Here is a 15,484-nt window from a genome sequence, read left to right on the forward strand (position 1 = left end):
GGATAGCTGGCCAATCAGAGCACACCTCGCTTTTCAGACCGGAGATGAGCTTTGTAAAAATCGACGCGTTTCAGAAAGGCGGGGCATAGAGAAGAAACAATAATGTACAGTATGTGGAAAATAATGTTTTTTGAACCTTAAACCACATTAACACATTTCATTACACCAAATACACAAAATAATGTTCTTTTTAGGGCATAATGAGTCAAATGGACATCACTGATGATACATTATAATGTTTTGGAGCTTGACAATTGCAGTCCTTATTTGCTTTGAAAAAATGTTTGAAGGATAAAGAAGATGGTCCCACAGTTTTTTACAGGGTGAACTATTCCTTTAAGAACTAAAAGGCTAAAGAAAACTGAAGGGCTGAGCACATATCTTGGTTGTGAAATAATTCTTGGTAAAGGATATGTTTGAGTTATACACTCAATCTACCATTAGGCACCAGTGTGCCCAGGCTCATGCAGCCAAAATGGTGATGATGATCTTTTAATATTGCTACCTACTTCAGTGTTTTGTTAAATCATTTGAAAATGTTATTGCTGGAAAAGATGAAGAAAATGTGAGTACAATCCTCTCGAGTGTTCATACCATTGCGGTGAACACATTTGTGCTAGATTTAAAAAAAAATGAGAGGAACTCCTAGTTCTGTCCCTTCCCTCCTGCCTATTACCACACAAGAGGAACTGTGAGAAGAGCTTTCCCACTACTGTAGGCTTTTAGACTGTGTTATTATTGGTGTAAATTCTGTTCTTCTCTAGTGGTGGGAAGAAATTGCTGGAATAAAACAATTAGATTTTTATGAAAAGAACTGAATTGCTTGACTTGTCTGCTCATGGTCTTTGATCAGGTCATTGGCTTGTTTTTCACTCACATAATTAGTTTTATGATGGTGTGATGTTCATGTTAAGTAGGATCTCAGCTCTAACCTCAAAGACACTCTACTTAAGCGCCCCAAGTTGGACAGGAAACTGACATGCGCTCATAGTTTTGGGTTAAGGGTGTTGACCGGGCTCACCCACATTTTTGGCTTGAGACAAAAGAGCAGGCAGGAAGCAGATCCGAGTCCTTCACTAGCAGAGTCCACATCATCACTTCCTCTTCCAAATCTTCAGATCAGGACTCTTACTACAAATATCCAAACTGCAATCATAATGGTTAGAAAGGTGGCAAGGAGGGCAACAGTAACAGCCCTGCTCTTATCCGCTGTGTCAGTATGGGCCGTTTTTTTATGCTTGTGTATTGTTAATATGTGTATATTTTTATCGCAGAGCATGGCATTTATCTCAGGGCTCAAGAAGCATTTTATATTATTATCAAAGTTTAAAACAGTTGTGCAGCTTACTATTCCTGTGGATATGTTCTTATTTGAGGATTCTTTGATGTATAAAAATGTCAAAAGAACAACATTTATTTGATATAGATTTTTTTGCAAGAAAGTCTTCACTGTTACTGCAATTTAATGCATCCTTGTTGAATAACAGTATTCATTCTAAAAATCCTTTCAATAAAAATCTTACTGAATCTTTTGAATGGTGGTGTATTTGAAGGTTGTTTAGTTCAAGAGTCACAAACTAAACTATAGCTAATTGTTTTATTCTTGCACTTGTTATTCCAAAAACAGCTTACCATAGATTTAGCAAAATTCATAAAAGAAGGTAATTATGTCAAGGTAATTTATGATGTGGTGAAGTAGGATATGTTTTTTTCCTGCTTGCATGGTATTATTGGAGTACTTGATATCTGTTATTTCTAAGGCTGTGTCCACCTAAACTTTCTTTATGTACTTCCGCTCTACTTCCTTCTCCTGATCCTCTCTATTGTATCTTACTCTCTTTCTAGCTCTCTCTCTCTTTGTAGCCAAGAAACTGTGACTTGGAAGGGTAGGAACAGGCACGGCTTCTGAAAGGGTGGTGACTTCCTTTTGGATAAACATGTCATTAATCCAAGAGAACACATTCTTTCCCATCACAAGATAACCAAGAGGGAAATGGATCATGATCTTGCATAGTCAGGCTCTCTGCATGAGTGCCTTGTCTCCGCAGGGGTGACAACCACCATCTTTCTTTCTCTTTCACTACATCTAATGTAAGCTTTTCACTCTAATTGAGACTTTATTATTAAATTATTAAATTAAAAATTTTTCAAACTAAACATTTCCAATCAGTATGACTTTCTTTCATTGAATGAATGCAAAAGTAAATATGTGACCCTGGACCACAAAAGCAGTCTTAAATCGCTGGGGTATATTTGTAGCAATAGCCAAATATACATTGAATGGACCAAAATTATCGATATTTCTTTTATGCCAAAAATCATTAGGATATTAAGTAAAGATCATGTTCCATGAAGATATTTTGTAAATTTCCTACCGTAAATATATCAAAACTTCAGTTTTGATTAGTAATATGCATTGCTAAGAACTTCATTTGGACAACTTTAAAGGCGATTCTCACATATTTTGAAGAATGACCAAGCTGCTGTTTTTCTTTCATTGTGTGTGTTCACTGTCAAGTCCTAAAAAGGAAAAAGCACCATAAAATTATCCTAAAAATAGTCTATTTGACACATTTGCTATACTCCAAATCTTCAATCGTCATTGTTCTCCACCAGGGGTCCGAGGCCCAATAGGAGGCCTCAGCAAATTTCCAAGGGAGCCTCAAGATGACTTAAATGACTTAAATAAGACAAAGCAAGCATTTAAAAAGACAGAATTACTAAAAATAAAAATATTTCTTATTTTAATTTACCTGTTCAGCAACATTTTTGTCTTTAAAAAAACAAGGTTCTCATGGTCTTAAAAGTTTTGAGTGTTGTTTCTAGACATGGAAAAGTCATGTAAATAATAAAAACATTTTATCAGTTAAATTATTATTATTATTATTACTATTATTAAATCCTTATCCTTGATCCTTGTCTAGTAAATCATGAACAGCTGAAAAAGTCGTTGGGCCTTTGAATATTGTGGACAATAAGGGGGCCACAATATTTGAGAACCACTATTGTAAAATATGTTTTATGTTAGCTTAATTCTTTGCATTATTTACTAAAAATCTTCCCTCTGTTGTATCTTCATATTAAATATGTATAAATGAGATATGAGAGCTGGAGCAAAGGAAAGATTATAAGAGAAAAATGGCAATCTTCAAGTGAATTAAGTGTTTTTTAGCCCATTCCTCACACAAATTATGTGTGGAAGTCATGGAAAATAGCCAGTGAATTGTATGGACTAGTTCACCCAAAAATGAAAATTCTGTCATTAATTACTCACCCTCATGTCGTTCCAAACCCGTAAGACCTTCGTTCATCTTTAGAACACAAATTAAGATTTTTTGATGAAATCCAAGAGCTTTCTGACCCTTTGTATTCTTTGCGCACTATAAGTATTTTCATAGCTTGATAAAATTAGGTTGAACCTCTGACGTCACACCCTCATGTCGTTCCAAACCCGTAAGACCTTCGTTCATCTTTAGAACACAAATTAAGATTTTTTTATGAAATCCAAGAGCTTTCTGACCCTTTGTATTCTTTGCGCACTATAAGTATTTTCATAGCTTGATAAAATTAGGTTGAACCTCTGACGTCACATGGACTGTTTTTAACAGTCCTTAAGTTACTACCTTTCTGGGCCTTGAACGTGTCCGTTGCGTTGTTGTCTATGCAGGGTCAGAAAACTCTGATTCAGTGTTCTGAAGATGAACAAAGGTCTAACAGGTTTGGAACGACATGAGGGTGAGTAATTAATGGCATATCTTTCATTTTTGGGTCAACTATCCCTTTAATGTTGCTGTTTTTGTCCTTTTTGGAGCTTGGCAGTAAAAATCTGGTTTTATGTGGAAAACAGTGACTTGAACATTCTTCCAAACATTTACTTTTGAGATCTGTTAAAAAAAACTATGTCAAACTGGTTTGGAATGACGTGAGGGTGAGTAAATGCACTTTTGGGTGAACTAGCTGATTAAAAGCACCTACCTTTGGCATTTACTATACGTTATATACTGTTTTTTGTACACAAACCACCAGAAACATACAGTGTCAGTGCTATCTAGACTTTAATATCTGCCTTCCTGAATAAAAATCCCACTCGTGTGACGGTTCAGCACGATGGTGATATCTCTCAGTACTGTTTACGTAAATGTTCTGCGGCGCCTGTTCTTGGATTGTTTTGTTTGCCTGTGAACACACCCAGAGCTTAGTCCAGCATTCCCTCCATCATGTCCAAGGCGCAGAACTATTGAACTTGGCATGTATTCCCAAGAAACAGGCCGGCCCTCGGTTTGCACGCATCTTGGCGGGGCGTCTGTCCCCCCGGGTTGTTACATAAAGGGCGGTGACGGTCAGCCACAGACACGCAGGGCTTTGCCTGTGCATGGCTATGCAGTCCAAACCCGTCATATTTCAAACCAGACGTCTGTTCCACAGTACCCCACCCCACCCTTTGATTTCAGGGTGAAAGGGGTTATTGTATCAGTGTGCGATCGATCAATATTGTGTCATGGATGCTGGTTTGTGGTCTTGTACAGGAGGATATTTTCTTGTAAATGTCGTCACCAGCCTGTGTTTTAAGCAGAGAGGTGGAAACTTGAATTCTGCTTCAAGATGGTTTTCTGATATTTGTTTTAATGTTATGAAATATTTAGACTGATCTATCTAAATATCCGATTTTTCAAAAAGGCCAACATATTTCCTTTTGCTTTTCACAACAAAGATTCTAATTTACAGGAAAGCTTTGTGTATGTAATGTTTGTGTCATATATACTCAGTGGAGACTCTGGGATTTCAGAGATGAATCTGATTCTTATCATCGTGTCAGTGCAGACTTTTTCCATAAAGCACTCAGTAATGCTTTAGTCCAACTGAATGTTGTAATAAACAGTCTTTCCTAACATTGTTTTGTGCTGAATATGTTTATTACAGAGCATGGATTCGTTGGCTATACAGAGGATCTGCTGCGTAAGAACACCCTGCCCGACTACACAGCTGGCGAGACTTTCTTCACCGTGTTTGGGGTTTTCTTTCCTGCGGCGACAGGTGACCTTACACACATAAACAAAAAAGGCTAAACTATGATATAATAGCCACTGATTTAATGGCACTATGCTGATATGAGGATTTATTTTTGCTACTAGTGAAGTATAAGCCTGTATAACTTTAGTAGCCTGAAAATCTTGCAGCTGTACTGTATGTTAGTAGCTGTGGTTGGATTTAGGATGCAAACATCCCAGAAATCTCTTTTTTCAGCAGAATTTCATCTCATAGTTAACACATTTTTTGTGGTATAATAAGGTTTCAATCTGAGCCTGCATGGTGTCACTGGATTTTTTTTTTTTCATACTTCTGATTTCAAGGAACCCCAAATATGATGATCTTTTTGTGGGGCACCTCCTTTATAAAATACAAAGGCAGCTATCTTTTTTAATTCATAAAAACCCATTTATATTGTGTGAAAAATATTACAGAAAGCAAAATGAAACAATTCTTTTCAAAATTAAATAATTGTCTTTTGTATTGATGTTGTCCTAAAAGAAATTGCTAAAATAATTCTAGAAAAAATGACAGCGATTAACATGTTTTTCATGAAATTATATGCAGATGTATTTTTTTTTTTACTGTTAAAATCTAGATAATATTTATGCTGTAAATATTATGAAATAATACCAATTAATCTTATGTTTTCTGACCAGCCTGCATAATAATATATAGAAATATTATTAAATGTTTTGAATGTTTAGGATCATAATTATTTAACATTCACATATTTTGTTAATCTGTTAAGTGCAACCCACCTTTCGTAATGCTTTCGACTAAACTATTTTCAAAAATCCTATAAATAAAAACAGACAATATAAATATAAAAATGAGATAAATAATTATCTACAAAATGTGAGAAACCCATAAATGTAAGAAAACCCACTTCATCCTTGTCTTGTTTCCTTGTTTCAAGTGAGCTCTGATATGTACGTCTTTCTGTTCTTCAGGTTTTGAATGGCCCCTTGTCTCCAGTCTTGTTTTCACAGTAACTCTGTGTGTGTGTGTGTGTAGGTGTGATGGCGGGATTCAACATGAGCTCTGATCTCCAGAGGCCTGAGCACAACATCCCCGTGGGAACTCTCGCCGCAGTCTGCATCTCGTATGTTTCTATCCGCCACAGAAATAATCTTTCATTCTTCCTTTGTTCATCTTTAGCTTCTATTTGTGTTGAGTGTACACATACTTTAGAGCAGGCGCCAAAAGGAAAATATGAGAAACAGAATTAGGATAAGCCTTCATGCCCTGAAAAAAAAAGTGTATGACATAAAAATCAGTGTGAGATGTACTGTATGTCTGGTAATGGTTGATAAGATGTTTTTATGTTTTTGAAAGAAATCTCTTATGCTCATCAGGGCTGCATTTAATTGATCATAGAAATACAGTAAAAATAGTAATATTGTGAAATATTATTACAATTTAAAATAACTTCTATTTTAATACACTCAAAATTATTCTTGTATACTGATTTGGTGGTCAAAACATTTTTATCAATGTTGAAAACAGTTGTGCTGCCTAATATTTTGTAAAACTTTTTTTTTTCAGTATTCTTTGATTAATAGAAAGTGAAAAACAGCATTTATTTAAGATAAAATTGTTATATATAATACATATATAAATATACATAGTTAGATAATTTCTCTGTAAATAGAATGAATGACTTGTGTGTATTGTGGAAATCCACAGGTGGTTCCTGTATCTCGTCTTTGTGATCTTACTGGGAGCCATTTGCACCAGAGATGCGCTGCGCTATGATTTCTTAATAGCGGAAAAGGTAATCTGATGTTATTACAGGCTTCAGAGGATGGCCATCTTTCATGGGTTTTTCCACTATTAAGACTCATTGTCTCAACTGAAAGTGAGACTTGAGAATAGCACATTAACCACAGATAAATCCTTACAGTTGCGTTTATTGTCATGCTAATGTCATTCCACTCGTCTGCAGGCCCTCATAACAGAGGCATTTGTGGTCATTCTAAACGCTACAGCTGGTGTAAGTGTTTGAATGAGAATGGAGCCCAGTTGCGCACTGACCTTGCACATACCCTGACGTTTGATAGCCGTACAGCTGCCAGTCAGCATAGATTACAGTAGGCTGCTGAACTAAGCTACATAGTTTATGAATGTGTAAGGCTGTGGCCTGGTTGTGGCTGACCCAGCTGTTCCTTAATGTGGGCTGTGGTGTTTTGGGGTTAACACTCTACATACAAAACAATGCATATTAAATATGATATTGAATCTACAAAAAGGTGCATTTTGTACATTACGGTGTTACAGAAGTTGGGGTTTCATACACATAATCAACCTTACTGTATTATTTGTAATTGCCCGTTCTCTCATTATGGGTTTTGTCAGATTACACATTGTTTCTTTGATTTACTTTTCAACACATTATAAGCTTTTTTCAGTCTGGCCAAGCGGAACAGAGCTGGGTGGAGCCCTCTACATTCTCTTCCCCTCTGTGTTTGTTTTTTTCCCAGGTCTCCTTGGTTGGTTTCCTGTTTTTGCTGGGCCTCTACATCTCCTCCCTGGCCTCCTGCATGGGCGGCCTGTACGGTGCACCCAGGATCCTCCAGTGTATCGCCCAGGAGAGAGTCATCCCGGCTCTGGGATTTCTTGGGAAAGGGGTGGGTGCTTATAAGGAGATATTATTGTGGCTATTTTCAAAACAGGGAATGCAAGACTGTGTGGTTTTTTGCTTAACAAAATAAAATGGTTAATTTTGTAGATTTGTTTTATTTAGATGTTGATAAATCAATGCTAAATCTATTCTGTGATTGTAAACCATTTGGAAAATCAGGAATGTACTTATAATGAGTTCTCTCAGAGGTTAATAAATTATCAAACTTTAACAATTCGCTTAGTATAACGAGTGAAATTAAACATTTGTTTTTCATGCACTTTGTGCCACTTTAATGAATTGTTTACCTTTAGCTCCATAGACGACAGGATGGGTTCCTAATTATAGTGTGCCAGAGTTCGCTCCAAAAAACGCGAAGGAATGAATTGTAACAATTGTGGCTTTCAAAAAGCACAGCACACCCTTTCCCTCGCCTGAGCTCTGTCTGACCCCTCTCTATGGGCTACAAGTTCGCCCGAGACATCTCGCCCTGAATCAAAGTCCCAGAACAAACGCAGGAAGCACAGAAAAAAAAACCAACCCTGGTGGATCTGGAGCTGTGCCAGCCAGTAGCAGTAGCACCTCCATCCCAGAGATTTATGGGATCTGGGTCTGAGGTGACATGAGAGATTTCTTTTTTGGGATGTTTTAACTAGATACTTCTACTCGCTCATTACATAACCTGAAGAGCATGAAAGAAATTAGGGTACAGGAGCCAAACCCATAATGTGAACTTGTAAATGATTAATAAAATCTTGTGGAGTAGATGAAGTAGACATGACTAGACACTCCTGTCTGATCCCATAATGCATTGTGAGGAGCTCAGGAAAAAAACAGACAAATGTTTACTATAAATATAATATCTAAATTCACCAAAGTAACACACAGGGATGCTACCCATGTACAAGTCAGTCACTTAAGGTTTCATTTCAGTTGGGATGCTTCCTTAGAATGTGTCTATGTAGTGAGTAGACAATAAGGCAGCTCACTAGGTTTTGTAACAGCCATAGATTTACCTTTCTCTTATCTTTATATGTATTACAGCGAGGGCCCAATAAGACACCTGTGGCTGCCATCTGTCTGACCAGCTTGATCTCCATGGCATTCATCTTTGTCGGCCAGGTCAATGTACTGGCTCCCATCGTCACCATCAACTTCATGCTAACCTACAGCATAATTGATTATTGCTATTTCTGTGTGGTGAAAACCCATGAGCTGCAGGTCCAGCAAAGGACGACGCTGATCAGGAGGTCAAGCTCCAGAAGATCACTGGTGTCCAGCACTCACCCCCATTACGGCAGCAGTGGAGCCATCAGTAAACCTGTGAATGGCACACTGCTGGAGTTCACCAAAGACATGGACCAAATATTTCCATCGCCCAGCACGGACACCACTGATCAACAGAGAGTTTCTCTTCCTGCCTCCAAGACCCGGGGCAGGAAGTCAAAGATTCCAGCTAAAGAAACGCTGATGAACAGTTTTGGGTTGGACTTGAACAGCAATGGAGAATTAGATAAAGGAAAAGATGAGAGGGAGCCGGAACAAACTATTGGATTAGATGATGATACCAGCAGCCAGATAGGACTGATGGAATTTGACCTTACAACAGAAGCCAAGAGGAAACAGTCTTTGCCTAATTCTGGCCCAGTTGAACAGCTCCCAAGAGAACAGATAGACAGAAATGGTGCGTAACTCTCTACAAAATGTTACATAACTCCTCAATATAGTGATCAAAATCTGTATTTCACCTTATATACCTTTCGTTCACAGGTTCAGAAACAAATCTTGAAGAATCAGAAATAAGATCAATCCAGGGTTCGGTCTATGCCAGATTTTGCAACCACTGGGTTTCGTTAGTTGGTGTAAGTTTGGCAAAAATATCCAGCCTGTAAGCAATAAGCTTGTAAGTTCACATTTTTAATGCTGTTTTTATTTCTTTAGGCATTGTGCTCCTTTATGATAATGTTCGTTATCCAGTGGATGTACGCCTTGATTAACATTACAGTCGCCCTTATCCTCTTTCTCTACATTGGAACAACAAGCCCAGGTTTGCCAACAGGTAATTGTAATTGTTCCTAACTTTTTTAATTGATTTGAATAATCTTTGAGAAAATTCGAGAAATAAGCCCAGTTGCTCATCACTGAAAATTGTCTGATAAACACTTCGGATGCCACACACTGCTTATTTCAGCGAAATAAGCCTAATAAGACTAAGAGCTTAAAAGACACTTTCTATCGGTTTGTCACAATTTTGATAACAGGATGATTATTTTAACCATTTAAATTAAAGTCAAATAAAAATAGAGGTGTATTATGCACATATCCATCATTATTTATGATGACTTTTCTTGTCAGGAAATAAAAAATTACATTCTCTGCCCACAGGTGCAGCAGCTCGCTTCAGTTTCTTCAGGTGGCTCAAGACCTCGCTGCAGAATTTGGGGAGGTAAGTTACATAGTCTTCTGTAGGCAGACTTGACTTTTTCAGCATAAAGTCTGATCCTTATTGCAGCTTTGTGTGGCCAAGAACCACTTACTTAGACAGGAAAAGATGTCTGACATACAATTTTTTATGATGTTTAGGGGCAGGTTTACCAGATACATAAAATACCACAATAATGGCATTGCCATTTCCACCAATTCTTGTATAGAAAACACAAAAATAGATCCGATCTGAATTTCTGTCCATCCAAAAGAAAAGTACTGATTATTTTACAGACATTCTGCAGAACACCAATTTGAGTTAACAGAATATATTTATACAATTTTTTTATAATGTTTAGGGGCAGGTTTACCAGATACATAAAATACCACAATAATGGCATTGCCATTTCCACCAATTCTTGTATAGAAAACACAAAAATAGATCCGATCTGAATTTCTGTCCATCCAAAAGAAAAGTACTGATTATTTTACAGACATTCTGCAGAACACCAATTTGAGTTAACAGAATATATTTCGAATATGTTACTATTCCAAATGAGCTGAGACTGAGAGTAGGTGTTACATGAAGATAAATTCAAAGCTATTGTCTCCAAATTTTAAAATGTCTTCTGATTAATGATGCTGTTCTTTAGCTTGGCGTATTATGAGAGTTCTTCAATTAAAACTGAATAAAGCACTTACAAACATATTACTGTTATGTGGGTTTGTGGCAGAATCCATTGTGGATGATGTGATTAGAACTATGAATGTACGCAAAACCGAACCTCACATTACCAATCATTTGCCTCTCTTATTAGGCGAGATGGGGCCCTTCAGGACCAGATTGTGGTGACACCCTCTTTGTCAGCTGTTGGCATGGAAACCAGGCAGCTAACAGAGGAAAATGCAGACTTTGCCTTCCGTGATCGTTACCATCACTCCTCCTTTATCACCACCACAGACAAGATTGTCCATCCTCAGTCCAACTGAGCATGTAACAACTGTGCCCTGCTAACCAGCTGGCCTGCAAAAAGTGGACACATGGGACTAAATCATCACTCACTTGAAATATATAGACTATTTTATTTACTGCATTTGTCAGGTAGTACTTGGAGGATGGAGCTTTATTTCCTGGAAAATCTGAAGGAAACTAATAATGTTTATCTGAAAAATCAGGAATGTGCAATCAGAGTCATGCATTGTGAATTAATTTGCCGTGAAGATCTTCTCTGCTGAAATGCTTGTATAAGGTTTAATATGCACCATGGGCATTTAATTTTCAGATTATAAGTAAATTTAGTCTTTTATGTTTTACTGACCTCACTGAGGTCACAACACTCAGAAGTGCCATGACCATTCAAACTAGAACGTGCCCCCTTTCAACTTCCTGGCCAAGTTAATTCTTCAAAAATAACTTTTAACTACCAAATAATTGATTTTTGATTATTGAAATGCAAAATTAATATAGCCTAGGTTTAATATGCAAACCTATTTGCATGCTGCATGTCTGTTTACATGGCAGTCAAGTTGCAGCTTCTGCAGATCAGTTGCTCTAAACAGAAGATCTGTCGTCATCTGCTCACCTTCATGTTCATGCACCAAACTTATTAGACTTTTTTTTTCTCAGTGGAACAAAAGTGATTTAGCATGAGAATCAAAATCTGTTATTTTCATACTGTGAAACTACATGGTAATCTGTCAACCCCGAACTCTAATGATTGTATGCAAGGTTGGGATTTGAGCCCAGGTCCCCTTGCTTTCTAAAAGAAGTCTACCATGACAGTAAAGTGCAATTCACATTAATAATGAATAAACTGCTGTGATTACATTTCTAGTTCAGGTGCATGAAGTTTAGCTCCGTTTTATGCTCATTCATGTCTCTAAACAGAAGATCTGTCGTCATCTGCTCACCTTCATGTTCATGCACCAAACTCATTAGACTTTTTTTTTCTCAGTGGAACAAAAGTGATTTAGCATGAGAATCAAAATCTGTTATTTCCATACTGTGAAACTACATGGTAATCTGTCAATCCCGAACTCTAATGATTGTATGCAAGGTTGGGATTTGAGCCCAGGTCCCCTTGCTTTCTAAAAGAAGTCTACCATGACAGTAAAGTGCAATTCACATTAATAATGAATAAACTGCTGTGATTACATTTCTAGTTCAGGTGCATGAAGTTTAGCTCCGTTTTATGCTCATTCATGTTGCCAGGAAATGCCAGATCTTTTTAAAAATAATTGTCAAGTTGCATTATCACTGGTGTCAGTTGTGAATGTCATTTAACATGTTATATTTTATGAGTGTTTCTCCCATGTCTTAATGCATTAGAAATGTCTAAAAGTGGGGAGCAAATGATTTCGTGTAGTGTTAATGCACTGGTGTTTGATTTAGACTTGAGAGGGAAAAATAAGAATTCCACCTGTTGTGGCATCATTTGACGGTCATAAACCGAATTGAGCACACATTTGTGAAAGTGCGTTCATCCAGAGGAATGGGGTGGAAACCGCTATCGCCTGCCTGAGGGGAGGAGTCACCTCCTCTCGCTGCATGAAATATAACCCTTCCAAGACTTCATCTCCAACTTTAAAACCAACATAAGGAATTTACTCATGGGAAACTGTTAAAGGGACTCACTTTCCGATGGTGACCCGGACCACTTTGGCGTTTTATTTATTAGGAAGTACGCCCGGTCGCCTTTATAATGGAAACGTGTGTCGAGAGACGCGCTTGCCGTGTGGTTTTCACGGTCTTTCTGCTTGTCCTAAATACTGTGATAGCCCAGACTTTCTCTCCAGACGCGGACACCGATAACCCACTGAGTACCGATACTTTCTTTACCCGAACAACTGGTGTAAAACAAACCTCCTCCTGGCCGGGGAGAAAGGCCACTACAACAGCTGTGGATCTATCGAGTGGACTGGGGGAGATGACGGACATTCCCGCCAGTGTGTCCATCACTGGAGCTCGAGAGGGTAAGACTTCCTTCCATGCGCTGTGATGCCCAGAAGTGCTGACTAGATAAGCAGCACACTTGGTTCTGCTAGAGCCTTAATCTACAGATAAACTATACCTAACTGAGAAGTTTATTTTGAGATGTACAGAAGTATTGTTTTGAAACAAAACTGTTGCAGTTAGATTGCAAAGATTCCACCTCCACTCAGAAGTTACTCATCAGGAAAGCCTGATAATAAATAAATGTGTATAAAACATATTTAATATATTATATTTATACATTTTGTCTCAATTCCATGCATTATTATTATTATTATTATTATTATTATTATTGTAGTAGTAGTAATTATTATTATTATTATTATTATTATTATTATTATTATTATTATTATTATTATTATTATTGTAGTAGTAAAAATAATAAAGACAACTATGTTTTTATTATGCAGCTGAAGTACTGTGTCAAGTATGAAGTCTGTGAACTAATGAGATTACTTGCACTCAGTTTCCTCAGTTTTTGGAAGAGCATCTCTTTTAATGAATGACCTCCTTGGCTCATGACCATCCTGGTTCATAAACTGTTCCACTTTCTTGAGCCAGTGAGTTCTTTTCAATCTGCAGTTTATGTTAGTGATTGGTTTTGTTTTATTTATGCGAGTTAATTTGGAGAACTTCCACTCCATGTCATTTGTCCTGTTGACATTTTGGCATCAAGTGTGCAATTAAGTAAATAGTATTAAATGCAGTGAACTGGCTCTGATATACTTTGTTTTAAAACATTTTGTAGTAAATTTTGAGTAAATATATTTAAAAATGGGTATTTATAAGCTTTTCTGCTATTATTATATATTAACATTATTTTGGCCATTAGCCACTCTTTCTAGGTATGCATTTTAGAATTGGTCTTAAAAAATCCATATGGATTTATAGCCTTGTATCTCATTTAAGACATCAGAGGATTTGGGGATGGATATCAATTATGTGACCCATTATTCTAGCTTTACTTTCACATGTATATCTGAGAAACGTGACGATACACATTTTGATACACCTATGAGAAAGGTTAGTATAAATTGTGAGTTGAGAAATATGTATTTTGCTTTCCAAACCAAAAATCTCCAGTCTTTGCTGATGTGATTGAGCGTAGTAGTAGTAAAAATAATAAAGACAACTATGTTTTTATTATGCAGCTGAAGTACTGTGTCAAGTATGAAGTCTGTGAACTAATGAGATTACTTGCACTCAGTTTCCTCAGTTTTTGGAAGAGCATCTCTTTTAATGAATGACCTCCTTGGCTCATGACCATCCTGGTTCATAAACTGTTCCACTTTCTTGAGCCAGTGAGTTCTTTTCAATCTGCAGTTTATGTTAGTGATTGGTTTTGTTTTATTTATGCGAGTTAATTTGGAGAACTTCCACTCCATGTCATTTGTCCTGTTGACATTTTGGCATCAAGTGTGCAATTAAGTAAATAGAATTAAATGCCGTGAAATGGCTCTGATATACATTGTTTTAAAACATTTTGTAGTGAATTTTGAGTAAATATATTTAAAAATGGGTATTTATAAGCTTTTCTGCTATTATTATATATTAACATTATTTTGGCCATTAGCCACTCTTTCTAGGTATGCATTTTAGAATTGGTCTTAAAAAATCCATATGGATTTATAGCCTTGTATCTCATTTAAGACATCAGAGGATTTGGGGATGGATATCAATTATGTGACCCATTATTCTAGCTTTACTTTCACATGTATATCTGAGAAACGTGACGATACACATTTTGATACACCTATGAGAAAGGTTAGTATAAATTGTGAGTTGAGAAATATGTATTTTGCTTTCCAAACCAAAAATCTCCAGTCTTTGCAGATGTGATTGAGCACAATCTTTTTGTATTTTGCATCAATCTGCACTGGGTTAGGCACAAAAAATACTGTATTTGACTTCTATTTTATCTTACACATTACTGTCCAGATCATATTAATCTATAGAAACGGCTTGTTTTTAGGCCTTTCTTCGTCCCCATCAGTTTGAGCTGACTGAATATCCCTGAACATAATGCAAGCTGAAAGATCTTCTGTTGAAAGATCCCTGTAATGCAAGCCCAAAGAGACATTTTCAGTGAGTGAGTCAGTTTTTGGATAGTGACATGACCCAAAATCATATCATGGCTTTCCACACTAAAATCAACTTCAACAGATATTGTGCTGGAAACATTCATTTCACAATAGCTCTTTCAGATTCGAATGAATTGCTACAAACCAGAAGTTTGATTGTTGTATCTTATGATTTTATTTTATAGCCATGTACAGCAGAGCCATGTTGCAGTTTCTTACTAAGAAATAAATCAACAAGTATATCTTACTGTACTTAATTTAACTGATTAACATATAAAAGAAAAAAATGAAGTGGAAATTCTGTATCAGAGCTGCTAAATTTATTAACTGGGTAAA

General features: G+C 36.8%; 2 protein-coding genes across 7 annotated transcripts in view; both read left to right on the forward strand.

Annotated features, from left to right (window-relative positions):
* The window catches only part of LOC107741923 (solute carrier family 12 member 8-like), an 18,430-nt gene extending 6,643 nt beyond the window's left edge, over window positions 1–11,787 (forward strand). Inside the window, exons 6-14 of the mRNA XM_016554735.1 lie at window positions 4,921–5,034; window positions 6,046–6,133; window positions 6,718–6,805; window positions 7,512–7,658; window positions 8,696–9,335; window positions 9,422–9,513; window positions 9,593–9,710; window positions 10,037–10,097; window positions 10,894–11,787. Of these exons, the coding sequence (XP_016410221.1) occupies window positions 4,921–5,034; window positions 6,046–6,133; window positions 6,718–6,805; window positions 7,512–7,658; window positions 8,696–9,335; window positions 9,422–9,513; window positions 9,593–9,710; window positions 10,037–10,097; window positions 10,894–11,065 (1,520 nt within the window). The 3' untranslated portion in view covers window positions 11,066–11,787. The remainder of the gene's footprint in view (window positions 1–4,920; window positions 5,035–6,045; window positions 6,134–6,717; window positions 6,806–7,511; window positions 7,659–8,695; window positions 9,336–9,421; window positions 9,514–9,592; window positions 9,711–10,036; window positions 10,098–10,893) is intronic.
* Window positions 11,788–11,868: 81 nt separating this feature from the next.
* heg1 (heart development protein with EGF-like domains 1) overlaps window positions 11,869–15,484 on the forward strand; it is a 30,934-nt gene continuing 27,318 nt past the window's right edge. For 4 of the 6 annotated variants that reach the window (XR_001640253.1, XM_016554728.1, XM_016554730.1 and 1 more), the window contains exon 1: window positions 11,973–13,048. Coding sequence is in view for 4 of the 6 variants with exons in the window: in XM_016554728.1 (XP_016410214.1) it covers window positions 12,778–13,048 (271 nt within the window). In the remaining 2 variants the exon portion in view is untranslated. Of the gene's footprint in view, window positions 11,916–11,972; window positions 13,049–14,803; window positions 15,157–15,484 lie in introns of those variants that run through there. The other 2 variants (XM_016554727.1, XM_016554729.1) reach the window with 2 other exon arrangements.

This window comes from Sinocyclocheilus rhinocerous, unplaced genomic scaffold (assembly GCF_001515625.1).
Source record: "Sinocyclocheilus rhinocerous isolate Xijiao unplaced genomic scaffold, SAMN03320098_v1.1 scaffold226, whole genome shotgun sequence".
NCBI lineage: Eukaryota > Metazoa > Chordata > Actinopteri > Cypriniformes > Cyprinidae > Sinocyclocheilus > Sinocyclocheilus rhinocerous.